Consider the following 21,204-nt stretch of genomic DNA (forward strand, 5'->3'; position numbering starts at 1 on the left):
GGTACCTGAGAAACCAGGAGCTCAACAGCTGTAGTATATACACCTCAACTTTTTTAAAAAGTGTTACAAATCTTTAATGACAACTCAATAGTTCTTGGCAGAAAAAGAAACAAAGCACTGCAGATGGGAGCCTCATCCAACACAGGACATACTTTGACCCGCAAACAGTGTTGTTACATTATCACAATTGTTTGTAGTTTCATAAAAAGTGAATTGTTAGAATTTAAATTGGATGTAGGTCTTTTCTTTTATCCAAGAAAGAAAGGTATTGGATGAGCACACATACACACTGCTTTATGAAAACTAATATCAAAATCTTCATATCTAGAGTTGCTTTGTGTATGTTTTGTTTCAATCTAGAACACTATAAAACAATCATTTCCATGAAGTACCAGCAATAAAAACACACTATCTATGTGATGTCATAAGCTCTGACTTCACATTTACCCAAACAATGATCGTGATGAGGATCTACTGACAAACTTCCTTGAGGCCAAGTGTGCAGAGCCTTTCATTCTCAAGGTTAGGCTATCCTCTGGAACAATGCTTACAGTGTCAAGTTTTCAGTTATGTTCTAATAGTGTCTATCAAGCTGGCAAACAAGAAACATGAGATTTTACATTTGGATTTCCTGTGCTTTACCATTAGCAAACCACAGAACAGCTTTGTTCGGTGAGTTGCCCTAATCCAGTGGTTCCCAAACTTTTTTTGCCAGGCCCCCCTTTTTTACAAGAAAAATGTTCGCGCCCCCCCCCCGCACAAACACATCCTCCAAACACACACACCCATATTTTGTTTACAAACTCCATTGCGGTTTATTTCACACCTCAAACATTTAGTAAACAATTAAGCAAATACAAGTAAACGGCAATAAATTACAGGTAGTAATAAAATATACTACTAACTCTATTACGCTACGTCCACACCTACACGGGTATTTTTGAAAACTCAGCTGTTTCTATGCGTTTGGGCTTTTCGTCAACACGTAAACGGCGTTGCGATTCACCGAAAACGGAGATTATTTAAAACTCCTTTTTTGCGTTTACGTGTGGACGAGGATTACAGAGTTCGTCACGCAACGTCAAAGGTATGTGCCTCTTTTCACGTCACGCTGTGCGCCACGTTATTGTTTACATGAGATGGATTGCAGAATGGCAGATAGAGACAAAATACTGTTAATCTATCTTCAGGTTTTACACGCTTACATATACACACGCAGTTACTGTCCCTCCATTTAGAAAGGCAGAGGCGTCACGGTGTAATTATTTTACGTGTAGTTGTTTTTTTCCTGTGTAATAATATTCAACAGTGTTATCAATACATTTTTCAAAAAATGCCTCTCTGTGCAAAATGGGTTTAAACACATAAACAGCTGTGGGATACTGTTTGTCCGTGATTTGAACCGGGGGAACAAATTACGACAGGATCAGCCTGATATTATTTGTATCCCACTGTAACTTTACTGCATAAAGAGCTAACATGTCCAAAATGTCAGGAGTAGTTAGTTATTACAAGAAGTGTTTGTGAACTAAAAATCAAGAATGTGGGATAATGTTTGTCCGTGATTTGGAGAGCCCAGCGCGTGCTCCCGACGCAGGGAAAACTAATTTTGCAGGGGAGACCTACCTTGGCACTTGTGCAGGTGAAGCCAAAGGGAAGATATGCTTCACCATATTTTCCTGTCTTTGGCTTGGAAGGAAGTTGGTTTGGAAACATATTTGGCGATGCTTCATCTCCTGCTTTGCGTTTATGTGGGAGCCCCGTCAAAAACCTGTCCACAGTGTCCCAGTGCTCTTCTTTTTTTTTCTTTTCATATCGCACCCCTCCTGCAATGGCTCTGCGCCCCCCCTAGGGGGCGGGCCCCACATTTTGGGAACCTCTGCCCTAATCAATTTAGCAAGCTGACTGTCTGAGCCAAGCAAGGTCTTTGTCATCTCCTTACCTGTAAAAGGTTAGTAAAAATTAACCTCCCCATTCAAAAGTTTAAAAATAGGAAGCCTTTGATGGCAAAGCTTTGTCCATCTTTTCTTCATATTTGCACTGTGTGAACAACTAACACCAAAATTCCTGGTAATGTTCAGGACTGTTCCTTTAGAAGAGGTGAACACCCTCCCTCCAGCTTGCCTCACTTTTGGGAGGGGCCATTTATTTTGCCTCCATAATAGTTTCAGGTGGACTTTGCAATGCAGGTGGAATAACACCAAGCCTGAGAACAAAGGCTTTTGTTTGACTAGTCCTGGGCTCATGCAGGTGGAAGTACACAGCCTGTGCTTCATTTAGCAGTATCCTGTCCAGACTGTACAGTGTGAATGCTGAAGGCTGTTCTAATATTTAAACGGATTCCGCGTTTTTTTGTTGCACCAGTTAACAGAACAACTTTTTTGCAAATGGGTGGCTCCATTTTGGTGACAACAAGCCAAGTTACTCAATGAAATTTAATGTTGTTCAGTGAATAAGGCACCAAGCATGCACCTGTTGCTAACTGGAAAGCTGGCATAGCACAGAGAAAGCCAGCGGTTTGGACCCATTTCACACCATCTATGCCAAAAGCTTTTCATTGCAAACATTTGTGACTTCACGATAAACTGTGAACACATGAGTTGAACTTCTTTCCTGTTATGTTTCTGTAACACTTTTATTTTGATTACAAGTAGCAAAATGTATCGTTACCATTTTTAATATCTTAACATTGTGACACTGCACATGTGATGCATATATGTATGATTAAGTGCACCTACAAGACCAAGGTGAAAAGAGACCATATGACAGCAGAAATGACATATGAAATAAGGCAAGAGCAAGGGGACATAATGGAAGTTGATTTTTCATGTCTGTCGGTCAAGATGGCATTTATCATTTCACTAAAATACCTTTTGGCAACACGTCACACACACACACACACACACACATTTAGGCAGACCAGAGCAATATAGTAATATGGCTGATGTTGCTTGTTAAGTAGTCTGAAATTCCCCCCCCACACACACTTATTGTTAGCTGGGGAAAACCCTGCTTCATTCATTTTGTTTTACAAAGCCTGATGTCTTACACATCATTCCTAGTTTGTTCCTCATAGTGAGGAATACTTCATATTAATTTGAGCTGATTGAACGAAGGAATCACTGTACATATGCATTGTACTAAAGTTCAGGACGTGAGCTCAGCTCTGACTCACTGGATACAATGTCAGCAGAGTTTTATAAATACGAATTATCGTGAAACCAGCCAAACAGGTGAAACCGCCTTCCTCATACTCCCCCTCCCCAAACACAGCACTTACTCACTCTTGAAACCAGACCGTTGACTCAAAGGGCTTACTAACATACTGACTGCTGAGACACACCTTAGTCAGGTTAGATGTCTCCGTCATTATGCAACATTAGCTGCAGCTAGTACTCACCTGGCTGCACATGCAGGTTAGCAAGAAATTCCCCAGTTTCTCTAATACTACTGACATCTTGCGGGAAACTGCTAATCCATTTCTACCCACTTTTCCTCCTTGTGGACTTGTCTTAATAACTGAACGGCTTCAGGCTGCTGCGATTAGGTTTACTGTAGCTTTAAGAATGAAAACAAGCTAACCGACGGCAAAAACAACCAATTACATACAAAAGCTGAGTGATGTGATTATAGTAATTTTTTTATTTAATAAAGAAGGCAAGTTACTGATGTGAGACGGTAATTTCAATCAGTCCACCTTGTATTACATTTTTGAAAACTCGACGACTTGCCGAAAGTTAAAGCGTCTGTCATCGCAAGACTCCATTCTTGCGATTATGATCAGTATGAAAATTTTGAGAAAAATATACAAAACTGATTTTTGAGGCAACGCTCATATGCCTGTTTTGCTTGGTTTACTTCAGACGGTTAGACAGCTAACCACAGAAAAACTGGCAAATGACATCTTCTGGATCTTCACACAACTTGAGCTAGCTTCAGCTGAAGTGTGTACATAGTGAAGAGTAAACAGCGTGGAATTCAACTGTTAGCCGAACGGTTCACAACAACTATGGGCACAAGGTCTGAGAGCGTGCCGTCCGACCTCCTAACCCACCTGATTCCAAACGACCGTTGCTCTGCAGAGGTGCACCGTTTACAGCCGCTGAAAGAAATTCCAAATCCGACCACTTCCCGGTGTATTAGTTACAAAGAGGTATCTCTCCTCTTCCAGAGTCGAGGAAGACGTAGCCACGCCGTGAATAAGTATTCCCGGAATCCAGGCGACAGGCTTCTTGTTGAGTAACTATCACATCTAAAGATCTATAAGGAACTAAAACTGGGTTGGCTGGTTTTTGTTTTCCACCGCTGCGGTGGTTAGCCTCAGTATTTCCTGCTAGGCTAAACCTCACTGCTGTGCTAACTCCGCCCTCATGACACATTCAAGCACACCTCGTAAACGTGTGCTGACGTCCGGTCAGTGGTTTGATTTGAAATTTGGTTGAAAACGACGAACCAAGAGCGGCATATCTAGCCGCATGTAGGCTACTTAAATTGCAGGCTGATAATTGATAAAGTTCCTGGGGAAAATCTGGTGATGTTAGACGAGACAGCATCTATCCCACTTTGGAAAGAGCAACATTCATTTCTAGACACTGGCCAAAGTTATTAAACCCTTCAAAACGTGACTATCAAGGAAGCAGAGTTTATTTGTTATCCATCTACCACCTGATCTTTACTTTGAGTTTCTATCTGATCTGTGCATATGTACATGGTGAAAATTATATCATCAACACTATTATTAGACTCAACTGGCTTCTCTCAAAATGTAAATGAGCCCACCTACCACTTTAATCACACTCTTGTAGTGACATGTGGCATAGGATTACAAATTTAACTGTAATCTTTTAAAACTCCCGTTTGTCTGATTGTTTCCTAACTAGAAAACACCACTGAGTGGAAACAAACTGTGGATAGCAATACTATCAGACAAATACCACTGTTAAAAATTACACAAAAACCTTTACACAGCACTGAATGTTTTACCATAAACACTGTTCAGCCATATCAACCTATCAGTTTTTGCATTTACCAGACAAAAGAAAAAGACTCAGAACAGAATTAAGAGGTTCTAGATCTTAATTCTCAATGAGGAGAGAGACCTCTTTGTAACTAATACACCGGGAACTGGTCAGATTTGGATGGCGTTTTTAGGGATGGTGTTCTTTGGGTCATACTCAGCATTTGTCATCCTGAAAACACGGCAGGTCAAGTTGAGGCCAAACGTCTTGATTTTGGTTTCATCTGACCACTTGGGAGTGCTTTCTCTCAAGCCCTCTTTGAACTATGTCAGTGTTCACTGGCAAACTTAGATGGGCCCTTACATGTGCCTTATCTTGAGCAAGGAGACCTTGCAGACGCTGCAAAATTTAAATTCATTATGATGTAGTGTGTTAATAATAGTGTTCTGGGTGACTGTGATCCCACTTGCCCTCGGATCATTAACAAGCACTTCCTGTGTAGGCTGACCCACCACCTTTCTCATGCTCATCTGCACCACATGAAACAATATCTCGTATTGGGCTTTAGACAGAGGGTGATTCATGGTCATTTTATATTTCTTTCATTTCTGAATAACTGCCTCGAAAGTTGTCACTTTCTGTCCAGACTGATTGCTGATGGTTTTGTAGTCCATTCCAGTCCAATTCAGATCAAACTGAAGTTATTGTACTCGACCCTGAAAATCTTAGAAATATGGCACCTAACCAGATTCTTACTCTGGATGGCATTACCTCGGCCTCCAGTAACAATGTGAGGAAACTTGGAGTGATTTTTGACCAGGATATGTCCTTCAATGCATACATTAAACAAATATGTGGGACTGCTTTCTTCCATTAGCGCAATATCTCTAAAATTAGAAATATCCTGTCTCAGAGTGACGCTGAAAAACTGCTGCAGCAAGAGTACTGACAGGGACTAGAAAGAAAAAGCAGATTTCTTTTATATTGGTTTCCCTTCATTGGTTCCCTGTTAAATACAAAATTGAATTCAAAATCCTGCTCCTCACATACAAGGTCTTAAATAATCAGGCCCCATCTTATCTTAATGACTTTGTAGTACCATATCACCCTATTAGAGCACTTCACTCTCACACTGCAGACCTACTTGTTGTTCCTAGAGTATTTAAAAGTAGAATGGGAGGCAGAGCCTTCAGTTTTCAGGCCCCTCTTCTGTGGTAATCGCTTCCAATTTTAATTCAGGAGACGGACACTATTTCTACTTTTAAGATTAGGCTTAAAACTTTCCTTTTTTGTTAAAGCATATAGTTAGGGCTGGATCTGGTGACCCTGAATCCTCCCTTAGTTATGCTGTAGTAGGTGAAGGCTGCTGGGGGGATGATGCATTGATTATTTCTTCTTCAGTCATTATGTGTTAATAGATCTCTCTGCATTAAATAACACTTGTTATTAATCTCTGGCTATCTTCCACAGCATGTCTTTTGTCCTGTCTTCCTTCTCTCACCCAACTGGTTGAGGCAGATGGCCACCCCTCCCTGAGCCTGGTTGAGCCTTAAGTTTTTTTCTGTTAAAGGGATTTTTTCCTTCCCACTTTCGCCAAAGTGCTTGCTCATAGGAAACATATGATTGTCAGGTTTTTCTCAGTATGTGTTATTGTAGGGTCTACCTTACAATATAAAGTCCCTTGAGGCAACTGTTCTTGTGATTTGGCGCTGTATAAATAAGAATGAAATTGAACTGAAAATTAATCTGTGTGCCCATAGGGCACACAACCAATCTGCAGGAGCCAGAATTCTGTCTGTCTGTAAGCAATTAAATACCTATTTCACTCAAAGCCATGCAAATCAATTTATTTGATATTTGATGCAATATTTGTTTTTTTTTGTTTTGGTTATTGGTGTTCTCCATTAAAATGAAAGAACTATAAAATCTAGAGATTGTTATTTTTTTTCCATAAGTGATTAAACTCACAAATTCAGCAGGGAATCAAATATGATTTTATCATAACTAATATGATAACAAAACACTTTTTATTTACACATCGACCAGGCACAGAACATGAAGCAAAATAAAATATCTTCGATGAAAATATATTTCCTTGATGTCCCCAGGTGTTGTTTTCACAAATCCTTAATGTTAGTGTATAGCACAAAAAATTTATTTTTATGTCAAAAAGTAATTAAATAATTATTTTATCAGTAGTACAAATGACTTCTAGTTGGGGTAATGCTTTTTCTTCTTTTTTGTGTGCAGACTCTTTTAAATGTTTTCCGGCAGTCTACTCTGACCTTCTTGTTGTTAATTGTTCTAACTAGTGGGTTGCACCTTGATGTAATTTCCATTCATAAAGGCATCTCTTGATGTAAAATTTGATGATGATGCACCTCCTCCTCAAGAGTTTTCTTGACTTGGTTAGTTGTTATGAAACTTTTTTTCTTAAAATTAATAGTAATTCATTAATTTGAAATTCATTAATTAAATTCATTAAATTGAACAATAATAATTTACAGATATTAAAATAATTCTGTCCTCAAGTACTTCGTTTTCTAGAGGTCATTCTGCCCTTTTGGTGTTGCTGAGCTCACCAGTGCCTTCATTCTTTTTAAGCATGTACCAAGCCTATAGATTTTGCTCTCTCTCATTTGTTTATATTTTGAGGATAATGATGGCGTCTCTCATTTACAACAGCATCTTTGGGCCCCCATCTTGAAATCCCTCCACTCATTTGTTTGTGAAATTATTTTGAAGCACTATAAAATCATGAATGACATTAATGTAACAATATGATATAATATGATATAATATAATATAATATAATATAATATATTATAATAGATGATTCTCTGCCAGACTTAAAATTAACGCAAAAAGTAAGGAAATTTGTGTTTGGTCAGTTATTTATTTCTTTTAACAATGCCTATTTATTTCCCCTTAAATGGTGCCACATTTGTAAGGAAAATGCATGTGTATTGCATCCATGAAAAACTCCTGCCAGTGCCAAACAGCTAATCTGCTACTGACTCTTGTGTTTGAGCTTCTGGTACCCAAGGTTGGTCAGGTGTATGATTAGCAGCACCTGTGAGCATGAACCCTGCAACAGTTTCACTGATCTTGATGGGGTTCATGGCATGGATCATGAGATCAAACGGTGGGGAAGACACAGAAAACACTCTGATGATGGCTGCACCGATAGGGTAACTTTTGGTGGAGGTAGTGTGATGGTGTGGGAACACTACATTGGCTGACTTGCAACAAATGCTGGTTGAAGAATGGGATGCCACCCCACAGCAGTGTGACCAGCATGAGAATGAGGGCACACGGTGTGTATGACTCTTCCACATTCTACAGAGGCCCCTGTTTGTTAGATGAATAAATTGCAAATATGTCTTGTTTCTTCAGACTTCTATTCTTCAATATAATAAAAGAGAAAAAAGCTGTTTGCTACTGGCAGGGAAGACGTTTTTCATGTGCCCACTCCACATTCGCAACTCTGCTGCTCAACCCACAAATGACCACTTTGTCACAGGATTGACACCGGTCATGTAGCTGCCTTTTTCCTTCTGATGTTGATACCCATTCCTCTGGTCTTATTCACATTCAGAAGTAAATGATTCCTGCCACTCTACAAAATCATTCAATAAAGCTCTATACCCTTTCTGCCCATCATTAACACATTACAGACTCGTGAGTATTTCTGTGGGTGACCAAACCCAGAGTTGTACTGAAAGTCTGAGCTGTACAAGGTGAACAGGAATGGAGACAGCATAATCCCCTGTGGAACTCCTGTTCTCAAATTATCATCAAATTAGACAGAGCACTGCTCAGGCTCAAAGGCTACAGTCTATCTTTGGGTAGTCAGTAATGCATGAGATGGTGGACATGTTTACTGCAATTTTCCTGTTTGTCTAAATTAAATTCAGCAGTCAGTGGTCATATATTAACCCCACAAAAGAAAAGTTTACTGAAACTGACCTTCACATTTAAGTGAAATTCATCTGTGTGCTAATATTAGCTGACTAATTTCAATATAGAATTAAAATGAAAAAAACAAAAACAAAAAACAAGTTAAAACAAAAAAGTTATGAAAACATTCACATTTTAAAAACATGGTTTATTAATAGAGATGTGGGATCAATATAAAATTATAAATCGTAAATAAACTCAGCTGGATTTCCATATCAAAAATATTAAGCAGTTGCTACAAGTTATCTTAAGCAAAGTTTTCTTATAAACATGTTTCAACAATAAAGGCACTTACTCAACCCTTTTGAATCAACATTAGTGTGTATTGCAATACACCACTTTAATAAAATTAAAGGAAGAAAATCAAATAATTAGCCTATAAAGAAGAAATAATCTCGGAAGGAATGCAGAGATGTTGACAAACGTCAGGACAAAGTGAGAACTTGCGCGCCCTGTGCAGGAGTTGTGACATAGAAAGTCGCAGTCCCACTGTATTTCTCCTGTAGAGGAAAAATGAAATGCACACACAGACACACACAGACACAATATGCACAGTGGGTAAAACTACATAAAACAACAATTAAAACATATTTTTTTGCAACCTTATCTGAGAACATTAATATGAGGTGTGTGAGAAGCACTTTAAAAAATCACTTTCTCTGACAGTAGTAAGTAAAAACTAAAGTTCACCCCATGAAAGTTCACAGGGTGGTCAAGTGGAAACAGCCAGATTTTGTGTTGCAGCTACACACCTGTCATCATTACTCAGGATGAAAATATTGTACCTTCTACCATTTTACCACTTAAATAAAAAGTTTTAATTAGTTAATATTTTAAGTAAGTAAGTACAATGTATCTATATAGCACTTTTCACAGATAAAATCACAAAGTGCTTACAATAAAACCAATAAAACAATGAACTGGAAAGATAAATCAACAAATTTTTTTAAAGCTCGTCTCTATAGAAATGTCTTCAGCTGCTTTTTAAAAGAGTCAATAGAAGCTGCACAGCGTAAAGACAGTGGAAGAGAATTCCACAGCCTCGGTGCCACTGCCTGAAAAGCCCCATGTGTTTTTGAACCTAGTACGTGGGACCAACAGCAACCTCTGACCCTAAGACCTAATTGCTCAGGAAGAAGCGTGAGGTTTCAACAGGTCAGAGATATACTGGGGGGGCTTCATCATGTAGAGCCCTAAAAGTTAAAACAAAAATTTTAAAATGAAATCTAAAATTTAACAACAACCAATGAAGAGAAGCCAAAACTGCAGTAATGTGCGATATCTTGCTAGTTCCAGTTAAAAGTCCTGCCTGAGCATTCTGAACAGTTGAAGGCGATCCAAAACTGATTTGTTGAAACAAGTCAAAAGACTGTTATAGTAATCCAAACCAGAAGAGATAAAAGCATGAATAATCATGTCAGGTTCCGCCTTTGACACCAGTAGTCTGAGTTTAGAAATGTTTCTTAGATCATAAAACAGTTCTGAACCAGTTATTTGGAGTGATTCTCAAGCGACACTTAACTGTCAAATATGACGCCAAAATTTCTGAGACATGATTGCACAAAACACCCTGAAAAACTGATATGCTGCTCAATTTCTGAAATCATATTGTCAGGAACAATAATGAAAGTTTCTGTTTTATCTGTATTAAACAGAAGGAAGTTATTGTTTAGTCATTGTTTGAATCCTGACAGACAATTATTTAAACAAGACAATTTATGAAACTCAGAAGCTTTGAAAGAACAGTATAACTGAATGTCACCAGCGTAGAGATGATAAGAAATATTATTGTAACGTCTGACAATTTGGCCTTGAAGGAGTATATTAAGCAAATAGAGAATCGGACCCAAAACAGATCGCTGAGGTAGCCCATATTTCAGACAAAACTTGATTCATACAGACACTAAAAGATCTCTCAGATAGATATAACATGAACCATTTTAAAACAACACCAGTAATCCCAAGTCCTTAAGCCTATTTATAATGATACTATGATCAACAGTATCAAAAGCAGAGGTGAGATCGAATATAACCAGAACTGTGTACTCTCCAGAGTCTTCTGCCATTTAAACTAGACACTTTAAGTAAAGCGGTTTCAGTGGAGTGCGATTTGTGGAAATCAGACTGGAAAATGTCCAGAACATTATTTTACTACAAAAAGTAGTTAAGTTATTCCGCTATTGTTTTGTCTAAGATCTTTGATACAAATGTTAATTTTGATATTGGCCTGTAAATGTTTTGAAGAGATAAATCTAAACCATATATAATATTTGCAGCTAGATAGTGTACTGGTATGACTGCACACCTTTGTAGGCCTACACGCCTTTGGAACAGGAGTTGTAACTTTGATTCCCACCCAGGGCATTTGTATCCAGTAAGGGTTCCTAGGCTAGACCCCACATGCTAAACCAAGCCATCCAGATTGATGGCGAAACAACTAGAAGCTCAGTGTTCCAACTGTTCAGAAGAAGGAACTGCTGTCACGGCTAGAGATTGACAAGGTACAACACAAATGTTATGACAAGGGGGAGCCAGGATGACAGATAAGAGGGGAAAAATCATCACCCCCACCCAAGATTAGGTACCAATGGAAGAAGGATAGTTGACGGTGAGAGGTACTGACCTGAAAGATAGGCTCATGGCGAAGCTTAAAATCTGGAACCTCCACAGCCGGTTACCAAGATACTACGTGAGGGGATCTACCAGATGATGTGAATGTATTACTACAGACAATATCTACTGTGACCATTACAAAGGCTGGAGACAGAGCAATACTGAAAGAGCAGATGGAAGAAGGACACAACCCATAACAGCAATGCACAGTAACTAGTGGATCTACGAGCACGCCACAGCAACCACCACAGTGGCAGACACCCAAGAAAGGGTCTCCAGTATGAAGAGCTGGACAGTACCAGGCGTCGACATGGTTCATGCCTACTGGCTGAAGAAGCTGACTGTCTGGCAGCACAAATGAACCAGCTACTAGTCGATGAGACACACCCAAAATGGCTAACCGAATGCTGGACAGTCCTGATCCCCAAAGAAATAACATTTCAAATGAAACATCCATAGGACAGACACATCAATCTCAAAATGTTTTTTGGCAAAAAATTAAAAAGAGTACTCTTATGAAATGTTCAGTTATTATTTGCATTGCATTTTGTTGCCTTGTACTTGTGACATGTGCAATGACAATAAAGTCGAATTCTATTCTATTCTATCCTATTTAAAAATGTATTCCCTGGCTGCCAGTGGCTGCATTTAAGCTGTGGAGATAAACCATGAATACTTGTAAAGCAGTGTTGGGGAGTAACAGAATACATGTACCGGCGTTCCCTAATTAAAATACATAATATAAGTAAGTGTATTCTGTTACAGTTACCGTTTAAAAAGGTGATTAATAAAATACAATTACTTTGTTGAAATAAATGGATTACATGGCGGTCTTTTCCTGTTTCATATGTTAGACTATACCCTCTCTGATTTTGGTAGTTCCACGCATTGCCGGAAACCCAAACAAAACACGAGTCCTAATAATGTTAGTGGCGTCAGTTACACAATGGATCCAAAGCCAGCACAACAGAGCCAGCACTGCACGGGCAGTAATCCATTTCTTACTTGGAAATTCTGACACCACTTCATATTTAAAGAAGAAACGGATGGGCGAAATCTAACAATTCAATGCAAACTCTGTTTGCCAGCAACCAAGTTGCACTCAGAAGACTCCACCTCCAACCTAAAAAAAAAAACATCTGGAAGGAAGTTCTTTTTTAAAAACAAACGGTAGCCTACTACAACTACCTTGTTTTAGTTATGGTAGCTACCTGGGTTATGTGCCACTTCAGTATCTTTGATGTACTGTTGCTGTGTGATTTATTACTATTACTGAAGGCTAATCACCACCTAGCGAACACTGTTAGCTGGCGTTAGCTGAGGTTAGTTCATAGACTGCAGACTGTTAGACTTGATGGGTAGCATTAACATCCTGCTAGCTGCAAATAATCATGTGCACTTCTGAAAGCAGTCTATGAACTAACCTCAGCTAACGCCAGCTAACAATGTTAGCTCGGTGGCGAGCAGCCTTCAATAATAATAATAATAATAATATTGATAATAATAATAATAATAATAATAAATCACAGAGCAATAGTACATTCATGTAGTTGTAATCCAAAGCATTCAGAATACGTTACTCTCATTGAGTAACTTAACAGAATACGTTACAAACTAGATTTTGGGGCATGTAATCTGTAATCTATAGTGGAATCCATTTTCAAAGTATCCTTCCCAACACTGTTGTAAAGTGAGTCACAATATATGTCACACATGTAGCCGAGTGACTAACAGGCTATGAATGTTATCATTCCTTCTCCAAAAGTTGAATCTGTTCATCTGGACGTAGCGTTTTGTGGGAGAAACATTTCGTCACTCATCCAAGTGACTTCTTCAGTCTCAGCTGACTGCAGGTTTCCCCAGTCTTATAAACAGTACATTTGCATAATGACTGAAACCAGCCCACTGAAGGAACAATGGGCTGGGAGGTCAGTTCCTTAATCATAATTATGCAAATTCTCATGACCATGACTGTGAAATTTCCATCAGTAATGGGGGACATCTAAAAGCTGACGTGTACCGTAAACCTACGCATACGGATCAGTATCTAAGGTTTGACTCTCATCATCCACTGGAGCAGAAACTGGGTGTCATCAGGACGCTACAACACAGAGCGAACACCATCCCCACAGACACAGCGGCCAGGGACGCAGAAGAACAGCACATCAAGAAGGCCCTGAGTAAATGTGGTTATCCCAGCTGGACTTTTGTCAAAGCTGGAAAGACACCTAAAGAAAGCTCCAGTCGATCCAGGAGAGAAGGACAACCGCTGCCCAAGCGAAAACCTGTAGTGATCCCATATGTGTCAGGAGTATCGGAACAGTTGAGACGCATTTTTTCTAAACACCAGGTCTCTGTGGCTTTTAAACCCCAAAATACGCTGCGCCAAAAACTGGTCCACCCCAAGGATTGGGTCCCCCGACACAAACAGAGTAACATAGTGTACGCTGTTAAGTGCAGGAGGATTGCCAGGATTTATACATCGGGGAAACCAAACAACCTCTAGCGAAGCGGATGGCACAACACAGAAGAGCTACCTCGTCAGGCCAGGACTCTGCAGTCTATTTACACCTACAGGCCAGTGGACACTCTTTCAAGGATGAGGATGTACACATCCTGGACAGGGAGGAACGCTGGTTTGAGCGCCGAGTCAAGGAGGCCATTTACGTGAAAAGGGAATGACCATCTCTGAATCGAGGAGAGGGCCTAAGGGTACATCTTTCGCCATCTTACAATGCTGTGATTGCAGCCATTCCCCAAATCTCTGTGAATGGGACTCATGGCCATTGATCAGTGGTCTTTGATCAGTGGGTTTTGGTCAGTGATTGTTGATCAATGGTCATGAGAATTTGCATAATTATGATTAAGGAACTGACCTCACAGCCCATTGTTCCTTCAGTGGGCTGGTTTCAGTCATTATGCAAATGTACTGTTTATAAGATTGGGGAAATCTGCAGTCAGCTGAGACTGAAGAAGTCACCTGGATGAGTGACGAAACATTTCTCCCACAAAACGCTACATCCAGATGAGCAGATTCAACTTTTGGAGATTTACTTTCCTGGATGATTGAGAATGCATCAAGACGTTATCATTCCTTGGTGTGTGCTCCAGTAATACTCACACTGCACTACTTTTAAAAACAGTTGCCATTTTTAAACAGAGCCCCAACTAAACTTTGAAGTTGTATCCTCAATATCAGAATTTCCACAAAAAAGTACATTTTATTTACCATTTTATTAATAAAGCACATTTTGCATTATTTTTAGTAAACTCTATGATAGCAAAACAGAAGAATCACAGATAATGACCTCCTAGTCATAATGTGTCAGTAAATCTAACTCCATGTCATAGAGAATTCATTGCTTCAAATGTAACTCTGGGACTAATAAAGGCTATCTCATCTTATCCTATAGTTTATTATCTTGGTATGTTCTGGTTTTCCTAGTCACTTTCATCCAGTGCTCACGACTTGACAAGACGAAGTGAAGTGCAGTTAAGAATATCTGCTGGGTCAGGAGAGACTAGATCAACCTTGAACCCCTCAGCAAGTGATATCTTCAACAGCTCCTCCACAAAGCCCTGCATGTCTGTGATTTCACAGGGACTGTAGTGCATGTTCATCATGTCATCCGACCACGTGACCTCAGGGCTAGAAAAAGTTAGCCCCCTGTATTGCTGCTTATTATACTGTTCCTGTGGGAGTTCATCAGGCTTTGGCACCCATTCCAGTTTCAGTCTGTTCTGCCTCGGATGACATAGGTGAGGGCTGTTGAGACCCTGGGGTGTCCTGTAGGAGAAGCGCTCACAAAGCAAACCTAGAAATGCCCTCCAGGTACAAAAGAGGTCGACTGTGAACGCTCGTACAGAGCATGTGCGGAGCTCATAGTTTTCAGGCCCATGGCGCAAGTTAAAATGGAGAACACGGACCTGAAATAAGAGGGAAGAACATACTGACTACATATCCCCCAGAGTATACACAAACAAAGAACCGGTTGTTCCATGGCTACACATGCAAACAGGTGTATGTCTTGTATATACACAAAACAATAGCTGTGATGGTTTATTGGGAAAAATTATTTGATTAAAAAAAACCTTTGCACAGCTGAATGAGGAACAGATAGAGTCTAACTAGAAGCACACCAAGAACAGAACCCTACTCACTTTCTAGGCAGTATTAAATTTTTTTATATATTCATTTTGTTTCTTTGTTCTTTTTAAATGTAGTTTAAGAAGTTTGTAGTGCAATAAAAACCAGGGTGGCATGAAAGTTGCTTACTTTGATTACACAAACATTATGTAGGAGGTTATTATATAATATTATGCTACAGTAACTCAGCAGCTCATTCTCTTTCTCTTGAAAATACTTTCTTTAAAGCAGGGGTCTCAAACTTAAATGAGCTGTGGGCCACTGCTGGCACCTTCATCTCATGTGAGGGCCAGGTGGTACAAAACAAACAAACAAGAAAACACCCACAAATACTTTCGAAATGTAGTGTTTGGTTTGTTTTTCTATTTCATATATTGTATAACAAGACAAAACTGCAAACATATTTGCAATTTTTTTTCCTCACTCTTAACTAACCGAAGCCTTTCACTGAACTACCAAATAAACAAGTCGCTCCTCTCTTTCTGGCCACACACATGTCAGCACTTCTGCTATCATTTAACAAAATAAAAATGCAGACATTAGTGTACATTGTACAAATTGTTTTCTTTACAAATAACTCAGCCAACACAGCCAATCCCTCAACATGATTGTGTACTTTACTCATATTTCCTTTATATTAAATAATTAGTTATTTTTTTGTTAAGTCATAATTTGCCAAATCACTACGCTATTTGAATGTGGTATGATATTATGCACCTGTTCTTAACTAACTTATGAAATCAATTAAAACATAACAGTTGTCCAAAACTGTAAATAACACCTGTCATCATACTTCATATTATTTATAGGGTATTTTCTTTTTTCTCGCTTATACATATGTAGGTGAAGATCTGCTACACAGTTCTGAGGAGATTGTTTTTAATTTTAAACTTTTACATTGAAACTTCTGTCAATGCAGTAAAAATTTGAGGGTATTCGGGGGTTTGGGAAATTTACCTTCTTTCTTTACTGTGCAAACGTCTTGGGTCAACCCTCATTTCTTTATATTTTGCTTCCGGTGACTCATTTTTTTAAAGTAGTCTTCGGAAACAGCTCTTTCTGAACGTCTTTCAAAGTTTGTTTGTTTTTGGTTTGTTTGTTTGTTTTTTTTAAGAGGAAGGTAGTTTGTGTTTAAGCCACTTAAAAAAAGGAGCAGCCTGTTGAAAACAAAACAAACACACAAAAAAAATATCTGACCAGTTTCTTTTGTTGAATATTAGATAAATGACGTTAATAACGGAGTTCGTAATGCATACATTTTGTATTTTATTATTTTTTTTAATCAATAAGGCAATTCCTCAGAGCTCTTCACTAGAAACTTGGCATAGCTTGGCAAGGCGTGGTTCTTAAAGGACAAGAGAGGCAGATTACACAAGAACTGTATTTTAAAAAAATCTATGGCAACAAGTCAAGCCAAATTTGACATTCTTGGTTCAAACTGTTACAATGTGAACAGTGAGTAAAATAGGAGGTTCTAACACAGTTTGAGGCTGCATTTCAGCCAGTTGTGCTGTAATATATTTTCCGAACAAAATATAAAGAAATTGTTGCTCAAGACTTGCACAGTACTGTATATAGAGTACAATCAACCAGAAACTGCCTTTTGTGTCATTTCACATTTATGAAAAAAAGGACAAATTTGGAGGGTATAGGAAATAAATGGTCATTTTAACAAATAATTTGGGACAGTGCCTGCTTTACTAAACAAACAAAAACAAAGGTGATGGACTTTAAATAATCTGCAAACCATTTTGTCCTCTTTCTATTTTTCTGCACTTAAAACCAAACTGTTTGGCTTGTGTTTAGTGGTCAAGAGTAAACATGATCGACTAACCTAATAAAATAAATAAACCTATTATAAGCAGATGAACAGTCTAGCTAACCTCATCATACGTACCTTGGAGTCGACTTTTACTATCATGATGGCTCCTAACGGCCCACCTCTAAGGCCCAGAGGCACCGATACCTCATAGTAACGAATCTCCTCCAGCAGACGGGGTATCTGGAAGAAATCTGCCTCTCTCCTGAGCAGTGCAAGTTCAGTGAAGCCATATGGCAGATCCAAAGAGCCGGAGCGCAGGTAATTCAGAATGTAGCGAAACACTTTACCGTCGCGGTCTATGAAAATGTTGCCGCAGCTGTCCCTAAGCATAGGAACTTGTCCGGTGAACATTGCACCCAGCATCGAGTCACGGCAGCGAGTTAAAGTGTCTACGGTTGTTGTATAGGTTTCTCCACCGACGTTCAAGCACACAGGGTCCTTAAGAGAGTTCTTCTTGCTGTCATCTGAAGAGTTAAGATCCAGCATCCTGAAGGTGAAGCTGTGCTTTTTATACCTGTGAAGTCAGTGTTGCTTTTGTGAGGACAAGAATTATGCTCTGTTCAGGAATGTCGAGCACTGTGGAAGATTCAAGTATTTCTTTTGTTTCCCCACAAAGCCTTTATTCCTTTGACAGTCAGCAAGCCACAGTAGTGTCCTCGATACAGCCAAGTTCGGAGACATACAAGAAAATCTGCCAAATCTGACTCAGAAACTGAAGATAAAACTGCCGTTTCAAAATATGAAAAAGGCTGCTGTTCTTTTTCTTCTCACTGCTGCTTCAAAGTCAACGTGACATCTTTATAGATGCCGGAACTTCCCATGATAATCTGCGGCCGAAAACTTTTATTGATGCATCTCTTATAAGATCCTGAATTGTGTCAACCAGCAGCAGGCCTACCGGGTAACCAGAGTAGCATGCCAATGACTGGACTCTTGGCTCCGTCTCAATGAAACTTGCTTTTATTCTCAGCTCTCACCCACTGTCTCTGACTCTCACACACTGGAGATGTCTGAGCAAGACACAGGGGACTGGGGATTTGTCTGTAATGTCCTCTTAAAGTGATAGCTCACTGAAAGGTTTTTTTTTTTTATCCACTGTGAACAAATGAATAATGTCCCACACATTTTTCTTCTCACACACTGTCAGGAATGCTAAGAGATTTACCAGAAAAGAGAATAAAAACAGAAAAAATAGAGTTACCTACTGAAAAGCAAACAAAGCAAAAAACTGACTTCCTATGAAAAATACAAATTCTGAAAGGAAATGCTAATAAATTATTCACTCCTTTGGAGCGCACGATCAGGTGTCAAACACAACAAAAACAAAAAAATGGCCCCCTGAGGATGATTCCAAAAGTGAGTCAGTCTCCGTAGACTCCCACGTCAAAATGCCCAGCAAAAAAGTTTAGCATGTTTAAAGCCTGGCACAAAAAAACTATTTTGGTTTCCATGGACAGTTTTCCCCTTTATAACAATTGTACAGGGTCCTGTACTGTGAGCAACGTCGTTCTGTAATCTAAGTTTACTTAGCCTGATATCTGCAGTGAAGACAAGTGGTCACACAAACATAGCTATCCTCTCACTTTGTTAACCCAGGGTTTCACTTGGACGTTTTCACATGAAAGAGGCGGTGTTGGTAGTATCTGCTCAGTCACAACTACAGATAAGAGTAATGGCAGCAGAGCGGATAATTTTACAATGATAAAACTACATTACATATGAAATATGAAGAGGTTAAACACATAATACAGCTGCTACAGACAGCATATGAGAGAAAAGCACTGCATGAATGCATGATTACTTTATGTGTTCTGGCACGTAAGACTGGAAAACAGCTACTACGTGTATTAATAAAATTTAGCATATTTGAAGAAGAGATGGCAAAAATGCTGACTGTGTAAGACCCTGCACTCTATACATAAGCAGTGTTTGTGGGGCCAACAACTACACACACACACATACCCCTATACTGTAGGGGTCATTAATGTAGCCAGTAATGGACTGTTCATACACCACTATACACTATATGTCGATGAGCCATAAACCCTCATAGAATGGCATAATTTAATATGTTGTGCAAAAGTCTTGAGCCACCACTCATTTGTTTAAATTTAGATATCTATTGAAATATTTATTATCTCTTTATATATCTGTGAAGGCAAACATGTTGCAAAATGGAAGAGCCTGCGTAATAAAAAGTGAGAATGTGTAAAAAAAAATTTGAATGTGTATTTTGAAATTTTTTTTCCCCTTATACACACACACACACGTGTATTCATATCCTTGTGGGGACATCTCATCGACATAATGCTTTTCCTAACCCTAACCTAATTGTAACCCTGACACTAAAACCACATTTTGAGTCTCAAAAATGCCTTCAAACTTGCCTTCTGTTTGAAGGCATGTTTGAAGGCTATCTCCCCAGTGCTAGCTCAGATAACAGTTCAGATAACAGTTGTTGTTTCAACACACATTGCTACCACTGCTATATCCTCTACAAAATGTCTTGTGTAGATGACTTAGTGAAACAATTAATCAGCCATTTTGTGACACAACATACATCCTCTATATTGCACAAGGCTGTAACCATCAATAACTTTGCATCTGTCCATTACCAGCTATTCCATTTTGTACAAATCCACTCTTCTAAGTTTGTGTGGTTTTTCCGTCTGACCAGATGCAGCTTTCTGCACCATCTTATACTTATCACCACACTGTGTTTATGTGCTAAAAGAGAAATTTCCTTCCTTGTTACTAAAATTGATTCTGAAGTATGATTTCACTAACTCAGATGGTGCAGCAACTGTGGCAGTTTGTCTTGAAACAACAGCTGTAATGTCCACATTTTGACTTTTTTCTCAAAATAGATGTTCGACTTTAAACTTGAAATTTCGACTTTACTCTCTCAAAATTATGAATTTAGTTTTTCTCAATGTGGCCCTAACTATATTTCTCTGTGGATTTGTATATTTAAAAAAAAATGCTACAGTTAATTCTAAGTTTTTAAACAAAATACAATGATGGCTTAAAACTTTTGCCTCTATAATAAAACTTCAGACCAGGTATGACCACCATCATCAGGTTGCTCCAAGTCACGTTTAGCTTAGTACACTTTTAAAACAGCTAACCTTGCAACATTACAAGTTTAGCTTTTACTGAACTGTTATATTTGGAATTGTACTTTCTACAGATTTTATTTAATTGCATTTCATCTTAATTTCTAACATGTAAGTTTGTTTTTCTTTTTAATTTGCAATAAATATTTCCTCGAAGTGATCATTAAAGCACTCCTGATCCTGACTGATTAAATCCAAACAGAACTCAAATATACACACATAGTGTAGTATATCACAGGGCATTAAGAAAAAGCCTTGGAATTTTAAATCTATATATGTCAGTTAGATTTGTTTGTACTAGGTCTTCCCATTAACACCTGACCTGTCCAGAGGTTCAGTCAATGAGCTCGTCAATAGCTTCAATGCTAAAATGTTAAATGTAATGGACACTATTGCTCCCATTAAGGTGAAGGTTATCTCTGGAAAGAAAAAGTCTCCATGGAGAAACTCCACACTGGTGAAAAATGAAAAAAGAGAGTGTAGGAAAGCTGAGCGCAGATGGAGAAAAACAAACCTCCAGGTTCATTATGACATCTATAAAGAGAAACTTCACAATTATAACTTACAACTGAGGAGTGCAAGGAGGTC

At 38.8% G+C, this 21,204-nt stretch overlaps 2 protein-coding genes across 4 annotated transcripts in view; both read right to left on the reverse strand.

Moving 5' to 3' along the window:
* galk1 (galactokinase 1) overlaps window positions 1-21,204 on the reverse strand; it is a 56,842-nt gene that overhangs the window by 29,569 nt on the left and 6,069 nt on the right. The window contains exon 7 of one of the 3 annotated variants that reach the window (XM_025910014.1): window positions 8,258-9,418. The exons of 1 other annotated variant lie outside the window; for it this stretch is intronic. In XM_025910014.1, the coding sequence (XP_025765799.1) occupies window positions 9,295-9,418 (124 nt within the window). In that variant the 3' untranslated portion in view covers window positions 8,258-9,294. Of the gene's footprint in view, window positions 1-8,257; window positions 9,419-21,204 lie in introns of those variants that run through there. One more of the 3 variants, XM_013266386.2, reaches the window with a different exon arrangement.
* On the reverse strand, window positions 14,747-21,018 carry LOC112847725 (BTB/POZ domain-containing protein KCTD21). Its single transcript, XM_025910015.1, has 2 exons — window positions 17,576-21,018; window positions 14,747-15,458 (listed from the first exon to the last, which is right to left on the reverse strand). Exons 1-2 carry the CDS (start codon window positions 17,984-17,986, stop codon window positions 14,994-14,996), a joined length of 876 nt encoding a protein of 291 aa, XP_025765800.1. The 5' UTR covers window positions 17,987-21,018; the 3' UTR covers window positions 14,747-14,993.

The sequence above is a fragment of the Oreochromis niloticus genome, linkage group LG8 (genome assembly GCF_001858045.2).
Source record: "Oreochromis niloticus isolate F11D_XX linkage group LG8, O_niloticus_UMD_NMBU, whole genome shotgun sequence".
Classification (NCBI taxonomy): Eukaryota; Metazoa; Chordata; class Actinopteri; order Cichliformes; family Cichlidae; genus Oreochromis; species Oreochromis niloticus.